Source organism: Nilaparvata lugens, chromosome X, assembly GCF_014356525.2.
Source record: "Nilaparvata lugens isolate BPH chromosome X, ASM1435652v1, whole genome shotgun sequence".
In the NCBI taxonomy this organism is placed as follows: Eukaryota; Metazoa; Arthropoda; class Insecta; order Hemiptera; family Delphacidae; genus Nilaparvata; species Nilaparvata lugens.
In genome coordinates, this window is record NC_052518.1 from 72997208 (window position 1) to 73014305 (window position 17098).

Genomic DNA, 17098 nt, shown 5'->3' on the forward strand with positions numbered 1-17098 from the left:
TGCACGGAGAGGCGCGCATATAAGGACACCTCAAGGATCAAAATTTCAAACACTCACCACTTTTGACACAATGATCGGATCTCATCGTACTACAGCTCATTTTTCTCGGCTTGCCAAGGCGGTTCAAAATTATGCATCATAAGTGAAATTCGATCGAAAAATAGAAAATCCATCCTTGAGTTTAACCAGTAATTCAATTCACAAAAAATGGCTAATTTCCATATTCAAAGCTGCGTACCGTATCTTGTGAAATAGTCCGGATGAAATTTCAGAATCTAGTGAGGATGTGGGAAAGTATATCCTCTTTCCACTACAATGGAGAATACTTTTGATTTAAGTACCGTACCATTAGAAAGTTACAGCCGATTTTTAAAATGGCGATTTTAGTTTTTCATGTTTTTCGCGATTTTTCTGTTAATCAAGAGTCTCTAAAATGAGAAACATCATTATCATAGAAACTCATGATTGATTCCAAATTGTAGACAATTCCATTTTCTACGAGCTCAGTTGCCAAAAATTCATTTTGAATCACTGTTTCCTGGACCGTTAATACTAGGGAAAGTATCTTTGATTTCATGATTTTTTCAACAATCTAATCTTATACTAGGATCATATTCTCCCATGAATCGTTTTCAGCAACTAAAAGAGGAGATTTTGTTCTAAAATTCGCATCAAGTATTTTTCTATAATTTATCTGGATATAGAATTTGGCCTTTTTTTGTGTACTGGAGAATGAACCAGACATTTTAGGTATGTTTGGGCCATTCTGTATCTTGCACAAGGAAATCTTGCATGAAGAAATTGGACTTCTCTTATGTTTCCAAATTGAGAATTCAGATCTACAATATAAAATGCAAGCACACCCCCTTTTGATGTCTATAGTGATTGAACTATAGTAACTGTAGTTTTTTCAAACTATTGGGGCGATCCGCGCCTGTCACAACCTTCTAAAGAAGATAGATGTGATTCACGTTATAACATTATATTAGTCCAGTCAATTCAGGAATGAGAAAAAGCAATATCTTATATTCATTGTAGTTCTGATTTGTTACGGTTTGTATGCATAAGAGAAGTCCAGAACCAATTTTCGCATACAAAATTTCTTTGTACAGAGTGGCCCAAATAACTAATATGTCTGGTTCATTTTCCAGTTCTGAGCTATTACCATCAAATCCAGTCATAGGACAAAAAAATCCTCTCTCTGTTTTTTTACTGTATATAAAATTCAGAATAAAATGAAATCATTCGGACCTCTCTAACTTCAATCAGTTCTATCAAACAGTTTTTCCAAAACGAGTAGAGTGTCATGGAAGAATCAATTTTGATAAATTTTATAGTATTTAATCAACTTCCGATTGTCACAATTCAAAAATGTATAATTCAACATCCTACTAGGCGTAATTTTTTGCTCTACAATCTGAGAACAGGTAGAGCACTCTATCTCAAAGATTTTCAGAACACCTCAAGGATCGAAATTTCATTCAAATTTCGAAATTTCTTCCGATTGTCACAATTCAAAAATGTATAATTCAACATCCTACTAGGCGTAATTTTGTGCTCTACAATCTGAGAACAGGTAGAGCGCTCTATCTCAAAGATTTTCAGGACACCTCAAGGATCGAAATTTCATTCATCACTTTTGATACAATTTTCGGATCTTCTCATACGCTCTTTCTTTTCGGCTTGTCAAGGCAGTTGGAAATCATATATCATGAGTCAAGTTTGTAAGAAAAATGGGAAATTTTTTGTTGAGTGTACACTGTACCTCAACCCATATTCCATACACAAAATAATGACAATTTATTTATTCAATGCTGCATATCTTATGAGATAATTCTGATATGAAATCAAAATCTAGTCAAGGATGTGAGGAATTTCCTCCTCTTCTCACTCCAATCAACAATACCATTAGAAAGTTACAACCGATTGAAAAAGTGACTATTGCAGTTTTACCATTTTTTCGCAATATTCTGTTGTTAATCAAGAGTCTCTAAAACGAAGTTCATACATAATAGAAACTCATGATTGGTTCTAGATTTTATCCCATAGGCGAGCTCAGTTGCCTTGAATATTTATCTGCAACCACTGTTTTCTATCTTAGAACTACCGAGATCGTGAATATGAGGAGAATATCTTCAATCTCTTGATGTTTTCAAGTGATTGAATCGTACCGTGTGTCCAACTGAACTATGAATGAAAATGATAAAATCAACAGCATTTTTTGCGTTTTATCAACATGGTCGAATTTGATTAGCAGATTCAGCCACAAAGTTTCTTCTGAAAGGTGATGAAGATTATTCCAAAATCGATTTACGATTTTAGTTTTGCTCTTTATTGCTTTACATATAATTTTGTATTATATCAAGCAAAGGAAATACATTTATGACAAGAATACACATACATAATAACAGGGGTAGGTAAATCTTTTTAAAGAGTATCAATCAATTTCCTCCTTATCATAATATACAATGAAACTGGATATTATTTTACTGAATGCTAAAAAGATAGTGACTCTTATAAGTTTATAATGAGAGAAATTCATTGAATTCTCAAATTAATCTCTCTTCCACAATCTCCTGCTCGTCGGCTCGCCTATCGGCATTTATGGTTGATATGCGAAATTAGAACTTTCCACTGGGTACAGTCCAAGAAAAAGGTTAACAATCTTTGGCTATCCAATGAAAAAAAAGTAACTGAAACAATATTATTGTTAATGAGCAGCTGACATGATTTTTATAATCATTTTAGAACAATAATAGAAGAATATAATACTGCATTATACAGCACCTCAAGAACATGTCATAATTAAAATTATTCCATGCTCTTCCTCAATTTTCAAGTTCAAAATCACAATTTTGGATCAAATTAGATGAATTTGAATTTCTTCAATTATTAAATTGAAGTACATAATGTAATAAAGTTTGGATTGTAATATATGAATGTCATGCTCATGATACATAAAGCCTTGTACACACGTCCGTACAGATTCGCGCGAACAATCGTATGTACATATGCCTCAACATTCACTGTACGTCCTTGTGGACGCGATCCACGTAGGCCTCGGCATTCAAAAAGCTATCTGATTTGCAGACGACACGAAGACATGGTAGATGTAGATTTTCCACATGACAACAATGGCCTCATTCCATCATTGAAGATAGTTATCACAAATTGCAGCAGTATCATTTTATTTCAATGACTTATATAATAAAATCAAAAATAAAACTTTACAAACGATGTTGGTGGGTTGAACGATTGTAGGTTGAAGTAAGGAAATAAATTGCTACATGACATAAGATTGACAGTTCAAACTTTATTAGGTTGTCAAAACATTATCTTGTTAATATACTGAATCTAATTCAACTAGTTATCTAAACAATAATGATATCATCATGAGGGAATCAATAACTCCACAAGAACGATTGGCTCTAACTTTGAGATTCTTGACATATTAGGCGATTCATTTGTTGGTTTCCAATATCTATTCTGAATCTCAAAAAAAGAAAATTTCTACAATAATTCCAGAAGTTTTGATGACCTAATCAAAGCACTTAACACTGTCTCACAAAATTGACAGTCTTCTTTAAGGAAATTAGCCATAAATTGAATCAAATACTAAATTGCTGCTCATTTTAAACTAACTCTGCTCATACACACGACAAAACAAGATTCTCCAAAAGATTAGCTTTAAGATTTACCTTTAAGGGAATACTAGTTCAAAGTTTGAATAAATCTCTCTATAGATAGCCTAGCTATCTAAAACGTATAATATCATATTGGAGATTACAATTTTAATTAACAACTCTGATTGATAACATGAAACAAACGCAAGATGATTTGATAGCCACAGTAAAATAATATTTGAGCTATACTTTCTTGTAGGAACCCTTTAGAGAAGCTTTTTTAACTTAAATTATGCAGTTCTAAATTTGTTAATCATGGTACAAATTATATATTCCATGCATGTTTCTATTTAAATATTTGACAATCCACATATCCTACAAAATTACAAAAATCCTACAAATTTACAATTAGTTATTGGATCACAATTTGATTTGTCATTCATTAACCTAATTCATTGGAATTTGGTTATGACGCCTTCAATGTTTACGTTTTGCCTCACCCGTATGGCAAAATCTCGTCCACACGTACATTCAATGCTCGCCCGAGGCGCCTTTGAGCACGCCAAAATACCGACAGGGTTCCGGTTCGCCCACATGCCTCAGCGAACAGTGTCCACACGTGCGAATGCAAGCCCATACACGTATGCTCACCCGAGGCAAACGTACGTGTGTACACGGCGGCATTGGCAGAATGCGCGGGACAACAACGCTAATATATAATGTAAATGTTCGTTGTAACTTGTGATGTAATAACTACGGTATGTCTAATAAACTAATACAAATGAATAAGTGTTTTAAAAATAAAACCTTTACATGGTGTCAGAAGTGGGATAGAACCGAGTATGTGTTCCAATATTGAAAAACTTATTTTATCATGTATTATATGTGAAAAATTTCGCCATCAGAATGGGAAAGAACCACTGTTAAGTCATGATCAGGCAAAACGTCCCTGGGAAAGGATTTGTAGTGACATTTTTGATTATGGTGGTGAATCTTATTTGGTGGTTGTTGACTCATACTCAAATTGGATTGAGATGGAAAGGGTTAAGTCTGAAACTGCAGATTGTGTGATTCATTTTTTCAAGAAACTTTTTTTGTGCTATGGTATTCCTGATTTTGTTATGTCAGACAATGTTTTCAAAAAGTTTGCAGATGAATACAAATTTGAGAGTATCACATCCAGTCCTCACTACCCACAAAGTTACTGTAGGGTTGAGAAGGCTGTATCTATTTGTAAGGGCCTACACAGACGGTCTCAAGTTAGTGGAACTGATACAGAATTAATGTTGTTAGAATATAAGAATTATGTACTGACAGAAACAAATAGTAGCCCTGCTCAGTTATTTCTGAACAGAAATTTAAAATTAATGTTGCCTACATCAGATGAGTTTTTACATCCAAAGATTGTGGTAAAGAATTTTGAGAGTAATAATAAACAGTACTTTGATAGGACTGCTGATGGGTTGAATGATTTTGAGGTAGGAAATGATGTTTTATTTGATAAGAATCATAAATGGGTAGCAGGGAAAATTGTAGATAAACATGTGTCCCCAAGAAGTTATGTAATAATTGATGAGTCAGGAAAGAAATGTCGAAGGAATAGAAGAATGATTAGGAACAGGTACAATGTACTAATGAGTGGATCTAATAATGATGATTATTATACTGAAGTATTATGTCCAGCACAAATAAATGATCCTGAAATTTTGATGCCCAATGATAATGTTGTAGAACAAGTAGAGGTGATGAGACCTCGAAGAATAAAGAGACGACCAGTATATCTTGATGATTATGTTTGAGTAGAAATATCCTACTTTGTATCTCCAATATTACTTGACTATTCACAGTTTTGTATGTTTATTGTACTTGAATTGGTTCTTTTGAAATGTTGATTATGTTTACCATTGAAAATAGACTAAAGTGTTTCTTTGTATTTCTTATTCTTAAGAGGGGAGATGTATTATATGAATGTCATGCTCATGATACATAAGGCATTGGCAGAATGTGCGGGACAATAACTAATAAATAATGTACATGTTCGTTGTAACTTGTGATGTAATAACTATGGTATGTCTAATAAACTAATACAAATGAATAAGTGTTTTAATAATAAAACCTTTACAGTTTATGCTACATTTTTATAAAGGACAATACTTCATCTGACCACTGATTCACTTCTTATTGTTTTCTTGATCTTGTTGATTAGAAATAAAAATTAATCCACTTTGTCATTGGAGATGCAGCGCTCATGTGATCTGGAGAGTTGAGAGTAGCAAGTGATTAGAATAAGAATAAAGTATGTCCAGTCTATATATTATTAGCAAAACAATGACATGCAGGCCTCAAGCTTCAAGATGCTGCCAGCACCTTGTTTTGCTGGGGGGAGAGAGTGGTGTGAACTGGTTTGTTGGAGAGGGAAGTGTAGGATGCCAATGACTCCCCACTATGTGCCCCTACAAGGCCACTAATCCAGCTCAGACAGAAATCGTCATTTGCGTATATAAGCGCTTTCTACCGGTATAAGTTGATACTGCACATTAGGCGAAGCAATAACCGGTAAGAATGTTCTCTCTGATTCCTTCTACTTTGTGCAGAAATCGACATTTGCGTATACAAGCGCTTTCTAGTTTCTACCGGTATAAATTGATACTGCACAATAGGCGAAACAATAACCGGTAAGAATGTTCTCCTACTTTGTGATAATATTCACCACCACAACTGAGATGTCATAAAGCTCTTAAAAGCTTGTTTGCTAAAATAAATAAGAATCAGACCCTACCCATCCATGAAGACCTTATAAAATATGCCAAGACAGCGGCTTACATCCAGGAATGCTCCATGCAACTCCGTAGACTCAAACTTTGACTTATCCAATGCCTGGAGAGAACATTGGCATAATATTGCTGAGAATGGCAGTGCCTGGAATTTGGACCCAACCATAAGACCAGCAGGTATGAACTGCCACGAAGAAAATATACTTGGTTGAACCGAATGCACACTGGCCATGGAAGATGTGGTGGTCTGATGTATAAATGGAGCTTTGCTGACTCTGCTGTATGTGAATGTGGCGGCGAGACACAGACATTGAATCATTTAATATTAGAATGTCCAATTTTTAAATTTAATGGAAACCTTGACGAAGGTGCATCAAGCAACACCAAATTTCATCCAATGGCTTGACGCACTGAATTTAACTGTGTGACTTTTACTTTGTAAATAAAATGATGTGATGTGCTTTATCTCATACGATATATATATTATATATATATATAATATATACAAATTATATTTATGTTTCGAATGCAAATGAAATTATGTTATTTGTAATAGAATTGCAAATTTTACTCACAATTATTTTCACATTTGGATGTAATGTTTTCACTGCTAATGCAACACCTGCTATCAATCCAGCACCACCAATCGGAACAATAACGGCATCAATATTGCTCACTTGTTCAATTATTTCTAATCCAAGAGTTCCTTGTCCAGCAATAATGTCTGGGTGATCGTACCTGCCAACATAAAACCTTGATCTCAGTGAATCAATCAATGCTTTTTGCTGTATTAATTTAATCACTCACGTTAATCAGGATTATTCAGGATTAAGATTATATAATAAATTACCTGAGACCATTCGAAAAATCGAATCTCTAAAGCTTTTCAAGAAATCTGTGAGAAGAATCTTAGTTGATAAAGCGTACTACTCGGTGGCAGAATTCAATCAACCATGAACTCTGCAAACTCAATGACACAAAGTAAAATGCTCACATTTGCTCTATTTTTAGGACCAAGAATAATCATAGACCTAATATAGGCTACACTTTGTTATATATTCTTTATATACTTTTACTGTTCTATTTTACCTGTTAGAAATCTTACTTAGTTCTAAGGATGCAATTATTTGACAAATCACCTATCAAATGGGAGTATTCCAATATTATGATGTAATGTGATGAAATAATAAATAAATAAAAACACAGCCGATTCAAGCTCTACTACAACAAAAATTCATTAAGTTTTCAATTTTATAATTTTCATGTATAATATTTGTAAACTATAAAAATTTTTAAATACTTGACATAGTTTATCAAGATTGACCAAGAGAATACGTATATAATACGTGGTGTGCTCACAGAAAGTGATGATCACATGGACGGACCTATGGACTGTTGTGTATAGATAGAGTTAACAAGCTCACATTGGTTGGCGATGTTGGTACTTATGCGAAAGTTGAGGAAGCTTCTCTAAATTTTTAAATTTATAATGTTTGAGATCTGTTCAATTATTATAATTGTATTTACCATTTTAATGTAATAGGATAATTTATATAACCAATACTCACACCTGACTTCATTGTAACGGGTGGAGGTATTAATAACACTACCCCACACCTGACTTCATAATGATTCTATAATTTGTTACAGGTGGGAAGCCAGGGGGGAATTTATTTATGAGAGGACCCAATTTTGTAACAAGGGAAAAATGTAATAGTTGTTTTGAAAATCTCTACTCAACTATTAACCTGTTTAAACTATTTGAATCCACGGTTGGGAGCTTTGGATGGATTCGTTCATACAAATGCCAAGATCTTCACTATTGTTTAACAACACCTGTTTTAGAAACAAGTAACTTATCACGAGCCAGGAACGTAAAATAAAACATTTTGTAGAAATGCTACTGATATTAATTTATTAGTTGAATTATACAATAATCGGTCATCTTTGAAATTCTGTTACATCGAATTATAATATTCACTCTAGTCAATCCGGTTATTCATTCAATTACTTGTTTCAATATTACAACATTAAAAAAATTTAATTTAAAATAATATTTCTCAAATTACTACTTTATCGCAATTATTCATAATTGATATTTAGTCAAGAATTTGCTAACTCACTCTACAATAAATTTAGGGCCTCGGTCAATTTATCTGGTCAATCTATTTGAGCTTAGTAAAATAATTTTGGCACTCACCATTGAATTGAAAATTTAACAAATAAATCGGCACTCACAATCACTCTCGCTTACATTTCAACTACGGTACTATATTTCAGACTACATGCTTTTAATTTATACAAAATAAAATAATAAGGAGATTTTTCATCTAATTAGGCCGAAGCCTAAATTAGAGACCGATACTTGTTCTGCGACTACATCAGTTCTTCTCGCGGTGACGACTCGATTAGAACTGCCGCTCTTCCACTCAAACTTTCCGATTTGCAAGAAAACACGTGGAGCGCCCGGCCTAATAATTTCAGGTTAAAACGTCGTGGGGTCATACGGTTCAAATACATTTCTAAATACGTTTGCATTAATTTCATTACGAAATTCAAGCCAGTACTATGGAAATGCTAGAAGACTACAATAATTTGGATGAATAAGAAGCAAGTTAGCAAATCTTTTATGGCGACGCAAAATTTAGGTGCTTACTTGGTATACATTCTTCAAATGTGAAAAACAAGGTTCACTAGAGTTCATATTGGAAAAATTTAGTTCAATTTTGATCAGTTCAACAACCTGGAAGAAAGGCATAGAAAAACTACAATACAAACCTCTCAATATTCACCATATTACATTAAAATCAATATTTCTTATGCAATAATCTCAACTTCAACATGTTATATATGAAACAATGTGAGGTCTGAAGAAATGTCCTTAAGATTCCCTTAATTCAATTGAAATAAATAGTTACTGTACAATACTAATTTATTTTTTCATGTCTTCGCTTACCCATTGATGTATGTAAGATTCTTTTGCTTAGCCATATTCATGGCAATTTTCTTGGTCTCCTTCATGTCTTTTCCTGCTACAATCACGGTTGCTCCGTATGTTTTGCAGGATTGTACTTTCATTATTGGAGCTACTTTTGGCATGATAACTGTCACAGGTATGTCAAGTTTTTTACCATGATAGCACAGTGCCAAAGCATGGTTACCTAACGAAGCAGTAATTACACCTTTCTTCTTGTCTTGTTCAGATAACATCAAAAGTGCGTAGCAGGCTCCCCTTTCTTTGAAACTGAAAGTAAAAATTTTAATTTTTCATGAAATGAATCTTTTCATGATATCAAATTAATAACAACAACAATACTGGTCTACATCTTTTACAATCAATCACTACTATCAATTGAATGATCTTTGAGGGCAAGAGGAAGCTGAAGGGGACCGTCGTGCCAGTCGGGGAAGGCTTTTTACCACTGAGCCACGGAATATTTCAAATCCCTACTGAAGATACTCAACGCCTCTGCTGACCGATTTGGAATATCTGGTCCCAGAATGGGAGGATAAAGTTATCCGTCACTCAGGGGGCCTCCCCCTCCCCTTGGATTTTTGGAGTTGGTGAGAAAGAAAATGAGAAAAACACCGATCATCAGCTGGCTCTGGGAATATCTAACGAAAAAAATGAATGTTCTTGGGTCTGTGGAGGATGTCAACAGATCGCACTGTAGGCGCCAACCACCAGCTCCTGGGAAAACCCGACCAATGAACTGGCCCATCATAATTGGTCTTTGTAGCTATCATATGAGACGCGATCTCTATTGATTCTTTATCACAAATTATAATATATTGCCAGGTCTTGCAAGACCCATTGCATACTAACACTACATTTTTATTGGAACAAATTGAAAAATTAGCTTAATCAGAAAATAGGATAAATACGTAGATTAGTAGAAAACTTCTAGAAAAAAGAGTAGAAATTATTGGTTAAATACAGAAAAGAAATAAGAATATGCCTCAAGTTCCATCAATTCTGAATGAATTAAATGACTCGAATTTTCAAAACACACACACACACACACACACACAACAGTGCTTGTAAGAGGGGTCATACGGGGAGGCACACACTTTCTGCACTAAAGGGCTCACCATGAAGCAGTGCACCAATCAAGCTGAAATTTTATATATATATATATATATATATATATATATATATATATATATATATATATATATATTCGATAATCATAAATGGATACCCCTATAACAAAAAAAAAACTTGAATTTCAATTTTTTTTCTCATAGGAATTTAACTGTCGATACGGGCTCACTCAAATTCCGGATATATGGGGTACATTCATACACACCATGACGTAGGTGTAAGAAAATAGGAGGGTTGACCAATAAAATAGATGCAGGTATTTGCATTGTCTTCGGATTACACCGACGTTGCCAATTCTACTAGCTCCTTCCACTTTCTAGAAAGGCAGTTTTGGATTGAAACTGACCAAAGTAAACGTTTCCATTCACTCTCAGAAAATTTCCAGTCTTCAGTAAGATATCGTTTTCTCAATAGGTAGTTACATTTTATGTGAATAGTTCATATTGAATAAAATGAAAAATTAGAAGGACTTGCCAGATGGGAAATGCCAACAAAACAAATGACAACAATAATGTTCTTCTATGGAATCTACTGATAAAAAAATGAATCTATATAATATACAAACCTCCACTCATCAATATTAACTACAATTAAACATAAAATCGAACTCATTCCGAAAAACAATAAAGGAGAAATCCCCTGTTAAGAAAAACGTTTTTTCAGGAACAAATAAGTTTTTCAAAGTGGAGAGTTTTCTACTATCTTCTAGTTTTCCAGTAATTGTAAAATTCATGTATCATTTAGAAACTTCTGAGAAAGTTATGCAGCAGACAATATTTCCATTGAATCATAATTATATAATGATTTTAAATAGATCAAATAGTTCGATAAGAGAAGTAATGGATCATCAGTGATATGAGAGCTTGATGAGAGTTTTCGAGAACTTGTGGAGAGAAATGAGTAGAGGTTTAGTATGTGAATGAACGAGTTAGTAATGAGCCTGAGTAATATGAGCATACCTCTTTTGATTTGCTTGAATAGAAGATATTCTCAAGGGATAGCGAAATCTTATTTCTCATTTGAATGATATTAATAATAGAATACATTGAACTCTTGTGGGTACATTTGTCTGCTCAAATCAATAGATGAACTGACGGATTTTCTCATGTTTTAATGCTTACTCATGTTTTCAATTAAAGAGAGTTATTGAAGACAAATATCATGAAACAGTCACGCTGAAGAATAGTGAATGATTTTCTAGATCTAGAGCTTTCTAATTTATCGTATCTCTGTGAGTACAACATTCTTTGAAGAATACCTTGCTGAAAAACGATAATTTTCTGAAATAGCATATCAACACAACTCTCTGGTGAAAAAATATTGATACCTCGACATTGGAATTCTGAGACAAATATGATAATGTAGGAATGATAAAAAAATAGATGTATTTATGAAAAGTACACTGCTGAAAAACGATAATTTCCTGAGATGGTCTCTCTTTGATAATAATCTCATGATTATTATACGTCTACAGAAAATTGAAAGAAACCTAGTAAATCATCATTGTATCATTGAATTCTCTTCAGCTTGATCGATTTTAAAGCTACATTGAACTCAATAAATAAGCGACTTGACACAATCATTGTACAATGGTGAGTATGCAATACAGTGATTTCCATGTTCAATGTACAGAGCTATTCTGAAGAATAATTAACATCTGAAACATAAGAGTAATCATCTCTATTTAGAGATTTGTCAATAGGGAACTAACTTGGGATAAATAAGTAATAGTAATGTCTTTAATTGCTTTTCAATACTCTCCAATAGCTAGTAAATAATAGAGAAAGCTCATTATAATTCGAAAAGAGGGCAAAACTCCAGCGCAATTTCGAATGCATTCCATATTTTTTTAAATGAGAATATCACTTTCGGATGAAGTTTACGTAGGTTGATCTCTTCCATGTGACACAGTTTAAGAATATTCTCAACTTCATATTTTTGGTCAATGCATGTAATATAAATGAAACGCTATTTCTCAAAGATTTCTTCAATTTCTTTTGTGGAGGGTAAATTCTCCTAATTTTAAAAAACTCTCCCGAGCTCGAATAATTTTATTCCATTCAGACAATACAATCTAAATAGAGAATTCTTTCAAATTAAAAGCTTTCAACCCGACTTGAAATTTAGACAATTCTACTTCTCACAAGTTCAATTATTGTTTTATACATTATAATTATCGATATTCAACTGCATTAATCAACTATATATAACAAATAGCATATAAAAATTAATTTAAATAATTGAATACATTGAGCTCTTCTAGTTACATTTGTCTGCTTAAATCAATAGATGAATTGACCGATTTTCTCATGTTTTAATGCTTCGAGCGATTTTTCAATTGAAAAGAATTATTGAGGATTATAAAAGACAAATATCATGAAACAGTCAAGCTGAAGTATGGTGAATGATTTTCCAGAGCTTTTTAATTTATTGTATCTCCAAGAGTTCAACATTCTTTGAAGAATGCCATACTAAAAAACGATAATTTTCTGAAATAGCATCTCCACACAACTCTCCGACGAAAGTCTATTGATCCCTCTCCAATGAACTGTGAGACAAATATAATAATGGAAAAATGATAAAGGAAAATAGATGTATCAATCATAAGTACACTGGTGAAAAACGATAATTTCCTGAGATGACCTCTCTTTAATGATAATCTCATGATACGTCTACAGCAAATTGCAAGAAACCTAGTAGAATTCCTAGAAAACCTAGAATATATTCTCAAGGGATAGTTAAATCTTATTTCTCATTTGAATGATATCAATAATAGAATACATTGAGCTCTTGTAGTTGCATTTGTCTGTTTGAATTAATAGATGAATTGACAGATTTTCTCATGTTCTAATGCTTCGAGCGATTTTTAAATGAAAAAGAGTTATTGAAGACAAATATCATGGAACAGTCAAGCTGAAGGATGATGAATGATTTTCTAGAGCTTTCTAATTTATCGTATCTCCGTGAGTTCAACATTCTTTGAAAAATGCCATGCTGAAAAACGATAACGTTCTGAAATAGCATCTCCACACAACTCTCCGAAAAAAATCTATTGATCCCTCTCCAACGGAACTATGAAACAAATATTATAATGGAAAATTATGAAGGAAAGTAGATTTACAGATGGAATTAGATAGAGAATGCATTTATTCAAATGCTCATTAATATATAATTATTATTTAATGAAAATCCTAAATGAATGCTGTAAATCACCCCGAAGACTTCTGCCACTGCAGACATTGACAACAGGGTTAACAGCTAGATGGAAATTCGATGAGAACTACTATCCAAAAATTATTTGCCATGATCTGTAAATTATTTACCATCTGTAAACTGGTTGGCCGTTATAGCTTCCTATAAAATGAGGTTCGATTCCCGGGCTGGCAAATAATTTTTGGATAGTAGTTCTCATCGAATTTCCATCTAGCTGTTAACCCTGTTGTCAATGTCTGCAGTTATTCATTGTTCCAATTGTGAATGATGAGGATTATGCGAATTATCATGAGAAGTCAGTCTGTTATAACAACTTGTTTCACTGCTTTGCTTTTCTGCGTTGTGTTGTGTCGACTTTGCTAGTGTGTGTGTAGAAGTTATGGTACTAGGAAAATCATCGATTTTCCTGGAGCATCAGCTTAGTTCATGACCCTATAAGGCAAGGAATTTGTGTCCGATTGATTATCAATCATGCCTTATTTGGTTAGGAATTTGGAAAATAGCTGTCACTTGGTAGGAAAATCTATCTTAAATTGTAGTTGTAACGTTCCTCTCTATTGGCGGAAATTCTGATAAATATTTTCTAGAAAATAGTAACTCCCAATCACAGTTGACTTTGATTAAGTTGCAATAGTTGAGTTGCCTAGTATGGCCGTACACGACTGTCCACGGCAAGACGAGAGAAGTGATGTGGCTTCATTTAGCATCTGTCCACTGCGGGTAACAGAACTGAACATAATGTAGTCTCTCAATAAATTTATTCAAACTCATGTAGTGGTTAAATATTTATTATGGCTTTTGGCTGGTTCTAGTCTTTTTTATTGGCTGTACAACCTTCTGTTGCACATATTAGTTCGCTTGCGTTTTAGAAGTTTCTTCAAAAGTAAATGCTTTAATTACGATATGTAAGAAGAAGAGAGAATATCAAGAGATGTCGCCTCACAATGGAGATTTTCCTCCTATTACCACTGCTAAGGTACGTCATAGATTGTAATATAATTTAGGAAATTATTATCGATAAAAGCTTCCGTCAAAGTATTAAATTTATTGTGATAGATTTATTGAGTATAGTCCTTTTGATTCTCTTGTAATGGAAGATGGTAATGGTAATTCAAACTGATGAGTGATGGAAGAAAATGAACGATACATGCTCTTGTTGAAATCTAGAGTACCTAAGAAGAGATAAGAAGGAATCAAGATATTTCTGAAGAGGGATTTTAACCTAAATTCAAATGACTGTATTTCCTGATGTTTGTAGTACTTTGTTATGTATTATATTAGTAATTTTAGTATTGTATTTTGGTTATTTTGATTAGGAAGAAGACACCCATCATATAATTTAAACAGACTGAACAAACTAAGAACAATACTCGGAAGATCTTATAATGAAAAGTTATTCCATCAACTAGTGAATTAAAGTATTGTATTAAGGAATAATAAATATGTACTCACCTCTTTCTATATAGGGAATGACCCTGACTACAAATAAATTCAAATCAATAAATTCAAATTAAATCAAGATATAAAAGTAATGGCTATTTGTATTTTAAAGTATTTTTTTTATTTGAATTTCATATAGGAAGAACATAAATAATGTTGATTTTATGATATAGCTGAAGTTAAGTTAATTTGTTTTATCCTAGTTTATTTTTAATTCTAACAGCGGTCAATGTACGAGTCCATCAATGTACGGGTTCATGAATGTGTTGTGTGTCTTTAAGCTGCTGAGATGCCTCTGAATCGATGGCAGTCCTAGAAGCTTGGGGTCTGCTGTCTCCTGTCCCATTTGTACGTGTAGAGCTCAATCACCGAGCCTTTAAATTCAAATTGAAGAAACAGCTTTGAGGTAACAACTTTTCTCCAAATTAAACAAACGTCCCAGGAACTCCAAATGTGACAGAATGGGTTTTAGTGACTATAGACTTTCAAAAAGGGAGGGGTTTAAAACGTGAACCATTTAATCAATTAAAACGTGCTGATTAGACTCTTTTTGTTAAATCGTAACTTTGAGATTTAGGACTTGGGAGTTAATAGATTACAAATTTTTATTTCGTTTGAATAGTAGATTTTCGGTTGTATCTTTACATTGAAATGTGAGGCCATATTTTCTCTGTAAGGATCCAGCTGGGAATTTCAGTTTTCTTTAAATTTATATTCTATAATCTACTAAACTACTAAGAGTTGAACTAGCCTATAAAATGTTTAAAGGTCCATAAATGTTTTTTAAATGATATTTTCATCCTAAAGTTGTGAAGAATCGAAGCTTCAAGGACCATAGCCTTTTCTAAATTTGTTTTGATATCACACCAGTTATTTATTTATTTAATTACAATATGGGCGCATACAGGGCAAGCCCCAAAAATTGCTCCCCAATCAAAACAATAGAAAATACATCAATTTCTTAAAAATATATATTTTAACACAATAAATAAAATATACTCCTGAAAATAATAAAAATAACAAAAAAGCAAACTACAAAACTGAATAAAGTTATAAAACTAAGCGTGATAAACTAAAAAAAAATTAACTAATAAACTAAAAACTAATAAAATGAAATAAAAATAATAAAATGATAATCAAAATCTGAATAATATAATGCGAATTTAGATAAAATTAATTGAAAAAAAGAGATGCAAAAATAAAATCATTACTAATAAGAGGAAATTTATATAAATTTTATGAGAGATGAAGATGCTGATGATGATGATGATGATGCTGGAGATGATTCTGACAATAAAGATGATGATGATGACTATGGAGACCAGGGTGAAGAGAAAAGAAGATTCAAAAAAAAAGATAATAACCTACATAGAATTACCGGCGGAAAGATGGTGGGTATAGGGCTGCACAAGCTTTCTTGAACTGCAAAGTTGACAAATGAAATGGATCAAGATGAGCTCCACAAAGATTAAAATGACACATCATACGATTAACTGGAGAAATATAGTGATTATTGGTTCTGCACTGAGGAAGCTGGAACCTTAAACTGGAACGCCGAGCCACTTGGGGGACATAGATGTTAAGCAAAGAAAGAAGGTAAGAAGAATCAATCCTTCCATTTAAAAGATTATACAGGAATACAAGCAATCTGCAGTTACGCGATGCCCCAAGGGATTGCATTTGAAACATTGCTCTCAGATCAGAAGTTGGGTAATTGAAAGGACAAACTGCATTGAAGTGTTTAAAGTACAAAAATCTTAAAAATTTATTCTGGATTTTCTCAATCTCAACACTCTGAGAAACTAGATAAGGATGCCACACCTCGGAACAATAATTGAGCAAACTTTTAACAAGTGAGTTGTACAACAGAATAAGAACTGAAATTTCATTGAAATGAGAGCAAGTTCTGCGAATAAATCCTATTTGCTGGCACGCCTTGGAGC

At 33.1% G+C, this 17098-nt stretch overlaps 2 protein-coding genes across 3 annotated transcripts in view; one reads left to right on the forward strand and one right to left on the reverse strand.

The window, feature by feature from the left end:
- Nucleotides 1-17098, reverse strand: part of LOC111051350 (L-threonine ammonia-lyase) — a 103678-nt gene that overhangs the window by 71336 nt on the left and 15244 nt on the right. For both annotated transcript variants that reach the window (XM_039441589.1, XM_039441590.1), the window contains exons 4-5: nucleotides 9354-9641; nucleotides 6973-7135 (exon numbers count right to left, since the gene is read on the reverse strand). In XM_039441589.1, the coding sequence (XP_039297523.1) occupies nucleotides 6973-7135; nucleotides 9354-9641 (451 nt within the window). The remainder of the gene's footprint in view (nucleotides 1-6972; nucleotides 7136-9353; nucleotides 9642-17098) is intronic.
- LOC111060542 (serine proteinase stubble) overlaps nucleotides 14414-17098 on the forward strand; it is a 107565-nt gene continuing 104880 nt past the window's right edge. Inside the window, exon 1 of the transcript XR_005573014.1 lies at nucleotides 14414-14691. The gene's annotated coding sequence lies outside the window, so the exon portion shown is untranslated. The remainder of the gene's footprint in view (nucleotides 14692-17098) is intronic.